General features: G+C 46.3%; 1 protein-coding gene across 3 annotated transcripts; it reads right to left on the bottom strand.

Moving 5' to 3' along the window:
- Nucleotides 1–768: 768 nt before the first annotated feature.
- FZD5 (frizzled class receptor 5) lies at nt 769–15400 on the bottom strand. Of its 3 annotated transcripts, none has more exons than XM_049887983.1 (2): nt 14778–15400; nt 769–14506 (listed from the first exon to the last, which is right to left on the bottom strand). In XM_049887983.1, the coding sequence occupies exon 2, from the start codon at nt 14241–14243 to the stop codon at nt 12486–12488; it is 1758 nt and encodes a 585-aa protein (XP_049743940.1). In that variant the 5' UTR covers nt 14244–14506; nt 14778–15400; the 3' UTR covers nt 769–12485. The 3 variants fall into 3 exon arrangements, with proteins under 3 accessions (XP_049743940.1, XP_049743941.1, XP_049743939.1); XM_049887984.1 differs by having other exon boundaries at nt 769–14489; nt 14774–15400; XM_049887982.1 differs by having other exon boundaries at nt 14774–15400.
- Between the last annotated feature and the right edge of the window lie 339 nt (nt 15401–15739).

Below are 15739 nucleotides of genomic sequence, written 5' to 3' on the forward strand. Positions count from 1 at the left end.
AATTTTCAAAATTCACAAAACTAAGTTTAAAAGAAACTTACACTTTCAAACGATGTTTTGTAAGTTTGTAGCATTTATACTTCTACAGTTACCAAAGCTTAAAATTGCACTAAGACTTTTGGGACACCCTGCATAGACATGCCCTTCTCTTCAATTTTTTAAATAGTTTTTTGCAGGGCTGTGTGCTGTTGATCTGCTGTGGCCACCTGAGTGTCTTTTCTCTAGATTTGGTAAAGGAAGATTACGGAGAGCAGTGTAACTCACATCTGATAAAAGAAACTGGACCCTAATAGTGATGGATGCTTGAAACAGCTTTGTTATCCTACGCGGTAACCTACATGTAGTTGTCCCATTGCAAGTCTTGTTATTTAAAGAGGGAACTTACACAGACCTTAGGAACCCTAACTGCAGGCTTTAAAGGGCAGGGAGTAAGTAATTTTAGGAGATCGATAACAATGTCACCTAAATTTGAAATATTAAAAAAAAAAAAAAAACTGTTCTCAACTCTGAAATTTCTCCTGCCTTCTCAAATGTACATCCTGGGAATTTTGCCTGTATACAAAGCATTTACGGGCCAGGAGTACTTTCTCTTGTTATAGCAAAACCTCACATTATTTTGAGTGCTACAGGTTCCATCACTTTTAAAGGACAGAGGCATAAGCGATAAATAATGGTATATAAAATATTACAATCTACCACCTCAAAAACATTGTTTATGGAGTTTGGAGCTTGGAGACTCAAGTATTGATTGCAGTTTTACTTTGAAAAGAATGCTACAACTTATGTGGTTTTTCTTTCTCATGTTTATATTAAAAGCAAAGCTAATAAAACTCTATTTTAATTAAAATATGGCTAGCGTGTTTGTAACATTTTGCTCTATTCACACAGCAGTACATCTCTGCCTAACCCAGTTGTTTTCAGTCAGTCCTAATAGGTCTTAAAGCATTTCCAAGCTCTAACCATTCACAAATTGGTTTGACCCATTCCTTTAGTAAAGATGTAGTCACTTATTTTTTTGCTCTTTTCAACTCAAATATAACACAATCACTGGCCACTGCACTAAAACAAAGTTCTATAAAGTAATAGAAGTTAAGAGTAATGCTGACACTTCTGTTTAAGTTAAGCCTTTTAAGTAGACGTGGTTTTAGTGGAATCTGAATACGGAATAGTGTTAAATCGGCGGCATAGTGCATTAAATAAAATTAACCCAAAAAAACCAAACCCAGTGCCGTTGAGTTGATTCCGACTCATAGCAACCCTATAGGACAGAGTAGAACTGCCCCATAGAGTTTCCAAGGAGCGCCTGGTGGATTCGAACTGCTGACCCTTTGGTTAGCAGCCATAGCACTTAACCACTACGCCACCAGGGTTTCCAGTGCATTACATAGTGCATTGGACAGCATCTTTGAATTGTGCCAGAAAAGGAAAAACACATCCAAGGAGAGAATTAGGCAAAATTCACCAAAGTAGAAGGAATTACAGGAATAGAATCAGAATGTGAAGTATTTGAGATTTCCAAGCAGTTAACAAGGAAAGAAAATGGAAGAACAGGAACTAGAATTGGTCTTGCTGTAAAGAGGGTGATGACATAAGTCGGAGCCCCGATGGGACAGTGGTAAAGAGCTATGGCTGCTAACCAAAAGGTCAGCAGTTCAGATCCACCAGCAGCTCCCTGGAAACCCTATGGGCAGTTCTGTCCTATAGGGTTGCTGTGAGTTGGAATTGACTCGATGGCAACAGGTTTAGGGGTTTTTTTTTTTTTTTTAATATATATAAACCACATAATTTGACTTTAAAATGCTATTTTTAAGCTAACATTTCAATTAGAAATCTCTGTAAGGCTTCGAGCCTAGCCACTCCACTTCAGCAGTTCTCACTAAATCCTGGCAGCATTGTTGTATTTTCATCCCCCTTAATTCTTCAGTGCCCAGGGTCAAATCTTTAAATACCACTCTGTTCTTGATAAATTACTGATTAGGATAAGCGATCTAATTTAGTTTAGAAGAAAAAAATCTATCATAATCATTGTTTCTAAAACGGTTTGCACCCAATTACTAAGCAGAAATGCTGACATCAGTGGTCAAAGTTAAAGTTTGGAGGAGGGACAATGGACATGAACCTGTGGCTTCAAGAACAATCTATAGAATAAACAGTATTTTTGAAAATTGTTCTTTCCCCCTTTGGCTTCAATTTTGGACAGCAATACAGCCATTTTGATAAATGGGAAAGAAACAAAACCAACCAAACCCATTGCCATCTAGTTGATTCTGACTCATAGCAACCCCATAGTACAGAGTAGAACTGTCCCCTGCTGTTTTCAAGGAGCGAATGGTGGATTTGAACTGCCAGCCTTTTTGGTTAGCAGCCGAGTTCTTAACCACCATGCCACCAGGGCTCCTGATAAATGGGAAATCGGGCAAAATTAGGGTAAGAATATAAACACCACTGAAAGTGGTTAGGAAACAATCCAGTCTTTATTCAGGTTATATAATTTTGGAAACTAATTTAGCTACAGCACATAGATTAGGTAAAATCTTTCATCATCCAACCTGTCCTCTCGCTAAAAAAAAAAAAATCTCACTAACCACATTTAAAATGCTATTGCGCCCTCACTCAGAAGCTGCATTCTTGAGTATAGAGCTACTTGGAAGAGCACTTGATAGCCGGCAGAAAAGTCTCCAGGTAGGTGCCAGCTTCTGTGTACAATCTGTAGATGACATCCAGCACCTATCAACCAGTTAAGGATCAGATGACCAGAAGTCTTAACACTGTCAGCCGTTTACCGACCGGCTTGGCCTGACACTGCCAGCAAGTAACACAAAAAAAATCTAGGAACCCTTTAGAAAAGCCTTTTCCCCTAGTACGCAGGAGCAATCCCTTTGGTTTCTCAGGCAATTTCCACTGAAATTTAAAATGGGCTTGGCAAGTGAGAGAATATGTATCTATGTGTGAAAAAAATTTGAATATCTGTGGTTTAGGATCTCTAGGGTGCTGGAAGAACGACTGGGAAGTGAGATAGAAATAAAGAGGAATCCTGGGTCAGATAATAATAAAGGACCAGCACAGATAATTATTGTAACTGCTGTGAAGGTCACTAAGTAATTTGAAAGTGATTAAGTAAACTAAGTGATAACCCGGAAATCTATGATTCTCAGTAAGGTATCAATATGATCTACTTTTCAAAAGACTTCAAAGGATTGTCAAATTGGTCTGCTAGTTATTTTTAAACATATCACTTCATCTTGTTTTAATTCTAACCTTCACCTCCAGCCCCATTAGCCACCTACCACAATGCAATCTCCTTCAATCATCACCTATTTGAACCCTCCAGGAAACCCTGGTGGCTTAGTGGTTAAGTGCTATGGCTACTAACCAAAAGGTTGGCAGGAAACCCTGGTGGCTTAGTGGTTAAGTGCTATGGCTACTAACCAAAAGGTTGGCAGGAGCACCACCAGGTGCTCCTTGGAAACTCTGTATGGCAGTTCTACTCTGCTCTATAGGGTCGCTATGAGTTGGATTCAACTTGGCAATGGGTTGGGTTTTGGTCTGGTGTTTCCCAAACAAACCGCTCCCAACTTTCTGCACTTAAGCGACTCCCCAGACCTGCCCACAACCCTAAATGTACATACAGCTCAGCATGAGAACTCACTCTTCCAAAGGCAACGTTTCTTCCACCTCTCCTTCCACCCACCACCATTCACGCAAGTGTGTTATAAGGTCCTCCCTTAGCAAGATCATCCCCAACCTCATCCCTTGACCTGCTATTGCTCAGTGTGTCAAAGCCTGATGTTGCTTACTATGACCTATTCCAAAGCATTCACTAGGTTCTAGGTAGTATGGATTTACATGGCTCACAGGTTTAGGCTGGCCAACTGGCCTCTTGCAAGCTCCTTTAATCACCTGTTTGAGCCCTTCTCTGTTTCCCAAAAGAAGCCCTGGTGGCGCAATGGTTAAGTGCTTTGCTGTTGCTAACTAAAGGGTTGGTGGTTGTCTCAGTTATCTAGTGCCGCCACTGTAACAGAAATACCACAAGCAAATGGTGTTAGCAAACAAATTTATTCTCCCACAGTTTAAGAGATGTCTGAAATCAGGGCTTTCTCTAGGGGAAGGCTTTCTCTGTGTTGGCTCTGAAGGAAGGTCCTTATCTCCTTTCAACAACTGTGGGCCTGGCGTTCCTTGGAGATCTCCACGTGTCTTGGCATCAATCTTCCCCTGGGTCTAAGGGGTTCTCAGCACAGAGACCCTGGGTCCAAAGGATGTTCTCTGCTCCTGGTTCTTCTTTCTTGGTTGTAGAGAGGACCCTCTTTGCTCTCTTTGTTCTCCCTTTATCTCTTGTAAGATAAAAGGTGATGCAGGCCACACCCAGGAAAACTCCCCTTACGTCCATCAGGGCTGTGACCTGAGTTAGGGTGAGATATAATACCCTTATATCTCACCCTAATCCTCATTAACATGACCTAATTCTGACTCATTAACATAATGGACAGCTCATTCCCAAATGGGACCATAACCACAGACATCAAAAAACCACAGACATAGAGGCTAAGATTTACACCATATCACAAAACAGAGGGCAACCGCACAATACTGGGAATCATGGCCTAGCCAAGTTGACGCATTTTTGAGGGACACAATTCAATCCATGACAGCAGTTCAAACCCACCAGCAGCTATGAGGGAGAAAGATGTGGCAGTCTGCTTCTGTAAAGATTACAGCCTTGGAAACCTTATGTGGCTGTTCTATTATGTCGTACAGGGTTGCTATGAGTCCGAATTGACTCGACAGCAGTGGGTTTGGTTTTGGTATTTCCCAAAGCGGCTGTTTCCAACTTTCTGCACTTACCAACTATCATGAATTGAACTGTGTCCCCCAAAAAATGTGTGTCAACTTGGCTAGGCCACGATTCCCAGTAATGTATGATTGTCCACCATTTTGTCATCTAATGTGATTTTCCTACGTGTTGTAAACCCTACCTCTATGATGTTAATGAGGCAGGACTCAATCTACAAGATTAGGTTCTATCTTGAGTCAATCTCTTTTGAGATATAAAAAAGAAGAGAGCAGAGAGACAGGGTGACCTCATTTCCACTAAACAAGATAAGCCAGGTGCATGCATCCTTTGGACCAAGGGTCCTTGCACTGAGAAGATCCTAGACCATGGTTAGAATGAGGACAAGGACCTTCCCCCAAAGCCAACAGAAAGCCTTCCCCTGGAGCTGGCACCCTAAATTTGGACTTCTAGCCTCCTCAACTGTGAGAAAATAAATTTCTCCTTGTTAAAGCCATTCATTTGCAGTATTCCTATTACAGCAGCACCAGATAACTAAGACACCAACTCTCCTGAACTGTTCATGACCCTAGGTGTATATACAGTCTAGGGTAAGGACTAGGTGATATCTCCACCTTCCAAGCTCTCAAAACCTAACATTTAATCTCGCATTAGAAATAGATGCCTCCCTTCCTTCTCAAGGTAATTCCCTCTCATCTAATGGATTGGGATTCCATCTCTAGCTCTCAAAATCAACCTTCTATATCCACCCCTTCCACCAATTTACTCTTCAAAATTGCATTCATCTCCTCAACTTGGGGATGGGGAAATTGGACTTTGCTCAGTCCTTTAAATGTCCCAGTGTTTCTCAAGGTGTGGTCTCCAATCCACTTGCCTCTCACCAGCTAAAAGTGCCTGTGAAAAATGCAGCTTGTCTAAATGCAGTGTGGTATCCTGCACTGGGTCCTGGAACAGATTAGCTGCATTAGTAGAAAATTTGGTGAAGCCCAAATGAAGTCTGGAGTTTAGTTAATTGCAATCTGCTGATGTCAATTTCTTAGTTTTGGCAAATATACTGTACTAGTGTAAGATGTTAACATTAAGGGGAAATGGGTGATGGGCATATGGGAACTCTCTGAACTCTCTCTGCAACTTTTTTGTAAACCTAAAACTATTCCAAAATTAAACTTTATTAAGAAAAAAGAAGTAGCTTCTTGGGCCCCAGATCTACTGAATTCCAATTCCTGGGGCTGAAGCCTGGGAATGTACATTTTCAGCTGGCTCCCCCAAGTGATTCTTATGCAGACTCAAATTTGAAAACCCAGTCTTTTTTAATGTCCTTCCCATTCCAATCCCAAAAAGGTACTTCCTCTTCACCTTACTTACCCTTAACTCGATTTAATCATTTTAATCCTCTCAACCCCATAAGTACTATTATCCCCTTTTCTCAGATGAGCAAACTGAGGTACTGAGAGCTTAAGTAATTTGTCCATGATCACACAGCCCATAAAATGATAAGGCTGAGATTTGAGTCCCCAGCAGTCTAGCTCCCAAGTCTATACTCATAACCATACCATTGCCTCTCTACCCTGTTTCTGACCTGTAAAAAGGATGTCACAAACCAAAGGGCTTGCAACTAAATCACTAAAGCAGGAGTATCCTAGGTGGTACAGTTAATGTGCTCAGCTGCTAACTGAAAGGTTTGAGGTTCAGGTCTACCCAGAAGCACCTTAGAAGAAAGTTCTTGCAATCTGCTCCGAAAGAAATCAGCCATTGAAAACCCTTCGGAGCACAGTCCTACTCTGGGGTTGTCGTGAGTCGGCACTGACTTGACAGCAACTGGTACCAATAATAATCTGGCTCAGCCTATCTCTCCAGCCTTCCAAGGCCAGCAGTTCCTCTGCTCCAGCTCGTTACCTCACTTTCCACCTAGTAAATGAGAAAACACTGCGAAGATGTGCCAACTATAGAGGCCTGATGTGTAAGGTATACGCTGCTCTTCTGTCAGGATCCAGCTCAACTACTATGTTTTCTGTTCTGCCTTTCCCAACTGCCCTAAATTCCGTACTCTCTTCTAAAGTTCACAGCACTCACTTTGACATTTAATGACATACTCCCTCATATTGTTAGTCATCTCTTAATGGGTTTGTGTTATCTCCCACAACACCATTTTAAGCACCTAATTATCCATGTTCTCCCACATACTATTGCCTCCAAGAATTGCTGGGGAACCTTGAGAGTACCAGACTTTAAAATGAGGTGGGTGTTGGGTAGACTGGTGGCTAATCTGCATTTTCTCAAAGCAGCAGCCAATACAAAATACAGTAGGCCCTGATTTACGACATATTGGAGTTACGAAGAACCACACTTATGACTGTCTTTTTTTTTACACATCATATCGTGGAAACCCTGGTGGTGTACTGGTTAAGTGCTATGGCTGCTAACCAAGAGGTCAGCAGTTCAAATCCAACAGGTGCTCCTTGGAGACACTATGAGGCAGTTTTACCCTGTCCTTATGAGTTGGAATCAACTTGACAGCAACGGGGTTTGGTTTTGTTTTTTTGGTTATCATTAGTAATACGTACTATATACAATGTTGTAGCATGTAATTTGCTGATGTTCACATTCTCAGATGTTCAATGTCATGATTTATAAAGCTACTGATAATAAAGACAATAACAATGAAAATTTAAAAAATGAGGTATTCAACATGTCAGAACTGACTTAACGACAGCATTGTTGCAACGGAACCCCATCATAAATTGGGGACTACCTGTGCTTTGGCAATCGTGTCTCAGCCTCACTCAGTAAGCAGCCAGATTATCAGGTAGGTACCCACTCTAAATAGAAACTTTGATCTTCCTATCTGGGCTCCCTGACTTGTAGTGAACGCTCGACACGCAGTTGTGCCTCTAATTGCTGGTCTGGGGAGTTCCTGCCCCTCCAGCCAGACCCACAGAAGAACAGCACCACCTCTATTCAAACAGGTACAGTATTAGAGATGGAGAGTTTGCCAGGGAGAACACAATCTCAGGCACGTCTCTGTTCCTCTGTGTATTTCTCTTCATTTCTTCATGCGAATCATGAAATGATCACAGAAACTCCAGGAGAAACCTATGAAGTATATTTGAGTAAACCTATGTTTTAATTCATTTTGCTTCTGGTGATTGGAATTCGCTTTATTTTTCTTATTAAAAACTTTGCCACTTATATTTTAAGCACACCTGGGAAATCTGATTATGAAGTTGGAATCCACATATCTCCTCAGATACTCTTAGAAAGCACCGTGTCTCTCCATAAAAGCATGAGGAGAAAAATATTTCTACCGCATCTTTTTATTTTCTTTACCATTGCTTTAATGCATTTTAAAATTTTATCTACATTAATTGGGAACAAAGAAACAAAAATAGATATTTCTTTGTTTTTCATAAATAGCTAATCTTCATATTTGATAAAAATCTCAGACCTTTATTTACCTTTCCACAAATATAATACATACAAAATTTTTCCAAAAGTAATAAGGCCAGCAAATAAAGTATCTTGAGACTAACATAACCACATACAACTGCTGTTCTACTGACTTCCAGAGACAAAACAAAAACAAAAGCTTCCTCCCAGACTGCTCTGGGTTTCCTTCTGTTAATGTCATGAATTTAGAATTATAATCACCTGCCAGTAATAATTTATAGATTTAACTTGATTGTCTACAAATACAGTATTGTAGGCTCTGATTCACGAATTCTCAAACTGACATGACAGTGACTACACTGTGTGGGACAGGCACTATGCCTTTTATCTGGAAATCACAAAAATTATTGAATGCCCTGGATTCCAACGACTGACTCGGTATGTGCCTCATTTGGCTCAGTAATAAATTCACCTGCACCAAACCCGTATCAAAAGTCACTAAATCTCTCAATTATATATAATATATATTATGTATATACACACCCACAAAACATACATACTATACATACAGTTTGTAACAACATGAAGTAATATTGTCTTAAAATAATATACCACAGACACTAGCCTGGGTGGAATCCTGTAACTGTCATCAAGCTGCTAGAAGCTTTTGAGATTTTTGAGTCAGGTTACTTATTTACTTACATCTTGCCTATCCCTCAGCCCACACTAATTCTTGGTAGCCTTTGCTTTCAGAACTACTCTCCCCAACCTAAGCATACTTCCTTCCCAGGATCGCTTGATTGGGCTTTTGGAGACAAGAAAGGGGAAGTAGAGGGCGCAGGCAATTCTTAACCACCATAACTCACACCTGCCTGGGTTTGTGATGTTCTCCGTCCTGTTTGCCACATTCTGTGTTAGAAAGCAGTTATTCAAAGCTTTGTCCTTCCTACCCCCCTTGGTCTTTCTGTGGAACACAAAAGTGAAAGAAGCCTCTTTAGCAGGGGTAGCAGTTCATTAAAATATACAACTACATTTCCTAGCTCTGGGGTTCCCATTCTGTACTTAAGAGTGCAGGTCACGGATGCTGTTATTAAGGTTTGGTGTGTGATCCATGAGGTTTTCTCCTGGCAGCCGGTGTCAGGATTAGTGCAGCCCTGGCCCAGGAGGAAACAGCCTAATGAATACCAACTTTGAAACAGTGCTGCTGGCACATCATTTAAGCTTGTACATGTGCACAATTACACACAACACACTGGTCACTGGAAATGATCACATGAAGATATGACAAAGGTTTGAAAATATAAACCAATAAGGCACCAAGAAAAATTATTTCTAGCCAATTTAAAACTGTGAAGAAGGAAATAATATAAATTAAAAAGGCTTCATAGGATCTGGTCAGCTGATTAGTTCCATTAGATAACCTTCTATCCAAATCCTCACCTCTCATGTACGAGGCGAGATGGTGTGTAAACTGTGAAAGGGATAGCCCTTAGTATATCGGGGGCTAATCGGGGCCTCACGTTCTCTCCAACTCTGCAAAGCCAGCTGTGAAGAAGTTGCTAAGCTATCCTTCAACCTTTCATTTTATAATCATTTTCGTGAGTATGGATTGTTTCCATAATTATACATGCAAATCACGGAAAACAGTGCATAGCATGGAAACAGGGGTGACCATAAACAGATTTGGCTTTTCTCCCCTGGGTAGGGGGTGGGGTGGTTGATATTAGGAAGACTTTAGGGAAGAAGGTGGGCTTTATCTTTGTCTCCTTTAGGGGATGAGGGAAGGGACAGAAAGAGCAGGAGTGAGGATAGAGACTGAAAACAAAGAGGTACCTCTCAGAGTTGGTCTGGAGCAATGACTGGTTCACAAACTCTCACCAAAGGGTGAGACCTTAGTGTCCTTTGTTTTAATTGTCTTCATTTTTAAGTGTATCCGGTTTGGCACATTGCTAATGTAAAAAATAATTTTTTTAAATGAAGAATTACTTTTGTCCACTTCATCTCACAACTTTTAGATACACTGTGCATGGTTCCTAGATCCCTCCACAAAAGGAATGAAGGAGGGACAGCCCAAATTAGGCACAATGACTGAAGAAGGCAGAACAATCCATGTACTCTCTCGGAAGACACATTCAATGTGGAAAGAGGTCAAGGTGATTAGAAGAGGTCCTCATTTAAAAACAGGAGAGGAATTGGCCCCCAGCCAAGATCTACTGCAAGGTGCTTGGGAGAAGCTTCTGAATAAACAGGATAAGACATACACAAAGTTTTGTAGCTATGGATACTAAGTTTGTTGAATCCACTACAATTTTAATTTTGAATCAGAGGGTAAGTGTATAAAAGCACTGCACTTTAATACATGCAAACAGCTTTTGAGAGTTGTTAAAATTATAATACCAGGCTTCTCCCCATCAGCATGACATTTACATTCCCAATGGGAACTATGCATTTATCAGCTTAATATCCATGAAGTAAAAATTGATCTGGGCTTAAATTTTACTTTGCCAACTTTGGTATAAATGAAGTGCAAATAGCTAGACTCTAGTTGGAGGCTTTCTCAAATTCTAATTGCTTTGGCCATTTTGGCTTCCTAAGTTTAGCCCCCACTCATTCCTGGTCATGAAATTACACTGGTATTTTGCTGGCCCATGCACCGTCACCCCCTTCCCCGGTAATGGTCTCCAGCTCTTCATGAATGGTTAAACACATTAGGAAAACAAACAGAATTTTCTAACAGCAAAGAAACCTGTGTGTGTGTGTGTGTGTGTGTCTTCATCAGTATATAAGCTTTGATATATGAATGCACGAATGGTTAAAAAGATTAGGACAGCAAATAGAATCTCTAACTGCAAAGAAAAATGTACTGAAGTGGGGGGAAATAGGAGCTTGTCTCTTGAGCTGCAGCATTACACCTATCCATTTGAAGAAACAAAAGCTTATGCAAGTGTTACGAGTCTCACTTGTTTTCAGAGAGTGCAGAGAGCAATGTCTTGCTGCTTTTGAAATATCTGTCTAAAAGCTAGTCCAAAGTCCAGGGACACTTATTTTCCCTCATGGCTGCCAATGTTTGTTCACAGGTATTTTTTTTATGAAGCCTGCCTCCCTCCCCTACCCCCAGTTCAAGCACCTCCTTCCAGGGTGGGTGTGGTTTCTAATCACAGCTCTCCAAGACAGGAGGAGTAAGAAAAGCAAAATGACTGTTTAACATGATAAAGGAGGTGGGTGGGGGTGGAGCAGATAAGTGTTGGAAATTTAATTACTGGAGTTATATCCATTTTAGTCCTTAAATCTAAGAAGGAGCTTCTTTAACGACTATCACTAAGTACTTCCAGAAGTGGGTAGTAAGTTTACTTTTACCAAAAGTATAACACAAGTTCCTTTAAAAAAAAAAAAAAAGGATCACTTAAGCTTATTAAGAACCACCCACTCCTTTTCTGGCACAAAACTCCCACCTCCCCAGTCTAAAATTCAATCTCAACCAACCACTGTCCTTCAGGTTCTCACTAGTCCAAATATTTATACTGGGCCCTCTATAATACTACCTCTAACTTATTCAAAACACAACCCTGGCGCTGTTAAAAATGAGAATGATTACAAGCACTACAGAGAAGAAACTGAAGCTCGCTAAACAAAGCTAAGGACGAACACAAAATCGCTAAACACTCCCTAAACCCTACCACTTTTGGAAGGCCCTAAACACGTTATGCTCCCCTTCTTGTCCTGACTTGGGGCTTCTCCTGATTTTGGAACAATAAACAGGGACAAGCAGCTCACCTTAAAGCATCTCAGACACTTTAAACAGTGGAAGGAGAAACTAGCTGAAAAAGCACATCTGACAACTTCCCAGACATGGCAACCCAAACTTTCACTGTTCACATTTTTTTTTTTAAAGACACACGTATAGGAAATATGTTTTCCCAATTTAGACCACACAGCTCAAAAAAACCTGAACCAAGTGGAAGTTCATTATAATGCCAACCACAGGATTGTGAAGGCCCCAAAGCAAAGGTAAATTTTGTTGCGAAAATGCAACAAAGTTAAAAATTAAGCAAAATACATATAAATTAAAAACAAGGTTCCCCTAGAGAAGGTGGTAAGAAACGCAAAATAGAATACACGTGAGCTGAGCCCCTTTGAGAAGTCCTGGGACAGGTGTTCCCTTGAAACGGCAAGGTTTCCCTTCCTCCGAGTTGCCCCAGGAGGCGGCATCAGCACCATTAAAGTAAACGGAAGTGACCTTGGCAAAGCTACCAAACAAAACAGCCCATCCCCCCCAACTCCCTGGCCCCAGTCCATCCGCCGCGGCCTCCTACACGTGCGACAGGGACACCTGCTTGTGGTAGGCGGCGGCGGGGCCCAGCGGCCCGGTCCTGCTCGTCAGTGCCGCGCTCGCCTCGGCGTAGTCCGCCGCGGCCCTGGCGCCGCCGCTCTTGTGGCCCCGCCGCCGACGGCAGCAGCAGCGGCTGGTGAAGCGCCGCCACGACTCCACCGTCTTGCCGGACCAGATCCAGACGCCCGACGTGATGCCCACCACGAGGCACATGAAGTACTTGAGCATGAGCACCCAGTACTCCGGCTTGGCGCGCGGCTGGCCGGCGTCGGGGCCCGGGCACGCGCAGGTGAGGGCCGCCTCCCAGCTCTCGCGGTAGTGCTGCTCATACAGGTAGCAGGCCACCACGATGCTGGCGGGCACTGTGTACAGTAGCGTGAAAATGCCTATGCGGATCATGAGCTTCTCCAGTTTGTCCGTCTTGGTGCCGCCCTGCTTGATGACACTGCGGATGCGGAAGAGCGACACAAAGCCCGCCAGAAGGAAGAGCGTGCCCACGAGCAGGTAGAGCACCAGCGGGCCCAGAACGAAGCCACGCAACGAGTTCAGGTTCTGGTTGCCTACGTAGCAGATGCCAGCCACCGGGTCACCGTCTACAGAGCTCAGCGCCAACGCCGTAATGGACTTGACGCTAGGGATGAGCCAAGCAGCCAGGTGGAAGTACTGTGCATAGCCCGCGATCGCCTCGTTGCCCCACTTCATGCCAGCCGCCAGGAACCAGGTGAGTGACAGGATGACCCACCAGATGGAGCTGGCCATGCCGAAGAAGTAGACAAGCAGGAAGACGACGGTGCACAATGCTGGGCCGGTAGTCTCGTAGTGGATGTGGCTGTGCTCGCGGCTGCATGCAACACTGGCATGGCCCACAACCAGGCGCACCAGGAAACCCAGCGACACGCATAAGTAGCAGGCGGACAGGAAGATGATGGGGCGCTCGGGGTATCGGAAGCGCTCCATGTCGATGAGGAAGGTGGCCACCGTGGTGGAGGTGGAGATGAAGCACAGCACCGACCACAGGCCAATCCAGAAGGTGGCGAACGTGCGCTCGTCGGGGCTGAAGGACGGCTGATAGCAAGGCACCGCGCAGTTGGGCACCTGGCCCGTCCGCACCTTGTTGTACAGGGGGTGCGACTCCTTCAGGATGGGCACGAATGGTTCGCGGCACTTGCACACCGACGGGCCCCCGGCGGCACACTCGACCCCGGAGGCTGGCGCCCCTGGCAGGCCTGGGTGTGTGGGCTTGGCCGTGAAGGGCCGGGGGGGCGCCGTGGTAGCCTCACTGCGGTTGTAATCCATGCACAGGACCTCGGCATCGCGGCCCAGGACTGGGAGGCGGTCGCAGCTCATGCGCTCCGGCCAGGCGAAGCCGTACTGGCGCATGAGCGGCGAGCAGCCGGCCTTGGCGCGCTCGCACACGGAGCGGCAAGGCGGCAGAGGCTTGTGGTAGTCTTCCAAGCAGATGGGCGTGTACATGGAGCACAGGAAGAAGCGCAGGTCCGGCGAGCAGTGGATCTCCACCAGCGGCCAGAACTGGTGCACCTCCAGGCCGGCCTCGTCCTGCGTGTCGTGATTGAACTGGTTGGGCATGTGCGTCAAGTTGTAGCCGATGCCGCGGCACATGGGGACCGTGATCTCCTGGCACACCGGGGCCTTGGAGGCGGCCGCCGCCCGGCCCACCAGCTGCGCCAGGAGCAGCAGCAGCAGCGGGGGCGGTGCGGACGGGTCAAGCCGAGCCATCGCCCCGTCCCTCCCCTCGCCTCCGGCAGCGGGGTCCACGCAGGCAGGAGAGCCCAGCTACCGCTACCCTTTCCGACTGGTGCGCGGCGCTGGGGCTGGCAACCTGTTGGGTTTCTTTTTCTTTTGAAGAAATCCGTCCAAAGATAAACTGTTTCGGAAAGGCACTGCCTCCACTGGCAGAGCTCAGCTCCTTGCCCGATCGGGCTGGGAAGGGAGGATTAGGGCTCCGATTCCAGGGAAAGAACTCTTTAAAAAAAGAAAAACTGGGGTGGGGGGGGGAGAAAAATAGTAATCACTCCCTATTACAGCGGCGTCAATAGCTCCGTCCCCGCAAGCGCTTTCCAAATCTCTACATTAACCTCTCTCCGTCCCCTCCCTTCCACCTTCTGGAACTACTGACCTCCTCCCACCCCCCGCCCTGTCCTCGCCGGGCCCTCCAGGCTGCAAGCCGCGGTCGAAGCGCTCAGCCCGCGGGCAAAGGATAGAGGAATCAAGAGAAGAATGGGGAGGAAGGAGGCGCGGGCTCTCACCTACTCGAGTCTTGCCGAGAGAAGCAGACAGTCCGCAGCCAGCCGAAGCCCCGGTCCTCGTCCCTCGGACGCTCTGCTCAGAAACGCTACTCAGAGCCGAGCCGGCGCCGAGAAAGTTTGGCAAGAGGCTGGGTCTCCGTGGAGGCACATGGCAGCAGGTGGGGGCGTCTCAGAGCGGAGGGCGCCCCCGGAACGCAGTCGGGGCAGGCCGGTCACTCGCCCTCTCCTTCTCCGGGGCCCCCCGCATGATCCGGGCGGGGCGGGGCAGGGCAGCGGCAGGCCGGGGGTTCCACTGGGTCCGGGAGCCGGACGCAGGGTGAGCGCGCCGAGCAGCACCTGGGAGGGAGGAAGGCGGGGTGCGGCGGCCGGAGGATCCCGCCGCCTCACAGCACCGCGAGCAGCCGGCGCTGGCCCCGCCGGGACTGCATAGTGTACGCCCGCCGGCCGCTCGCCTCCTCCCCTGCAGGGGGCTCTGCGCTCCAGCGGACTCCGGGGGGCGGTGGCGGCGCTCCCGGGACGCGGCCGACTCGGCTCCTCCCCCGCGCCCTGGCACCCTTTCGTCCACCTTTGGTAGGCACTGCTCGGCACACGGCGGCCGCGGCAGTGACGGAGTCACGGCAGCGGGCGGACTGGCCTCTCCAGCCCCGCCCGGGTCACCTGCCTCTAATGCCCGCCGGGAGGCCCCGCCTCGGCCCCGCCCCCTCGCGCAGAGGCTCGGTTGGTGGCCGCCCCGCCACGCTCTCCGAGTGTCCCCGCCCACTGCCCCGCGGGCTTGGCCTCGCCCCTGCCGCCCTGTGGCCCGGTCCGGAGAGGGCAGCCGAGGAGCGAGAGCCAATCGCAGGCCGGGAAGCGGCGGGGGCGGGGCGAATGCTAATCCCGCCGCTTTGAGAACCCGGGCGGGAAAGCCTCGCAGGTCCTTCACGAGTCGTCTGCTGGCGGGTGTGCGGCTCACTTTCCTCGGTGCTT

Source organism: Elephas maximus, chromosome 6 (genome assembly GCF_024166365.1).
Source record: "Elephas maximus indicus isolate mEleMax1 chromosome 6, mEleMax1 primary haplotype, whole genome shotgun sequence".
Taxonomy (NCBI): Eukaryota; Metazoa; Chordata; class Mammalia; order Proboscidea; family Elephantidae; genus Elephas; species Elephas maximus.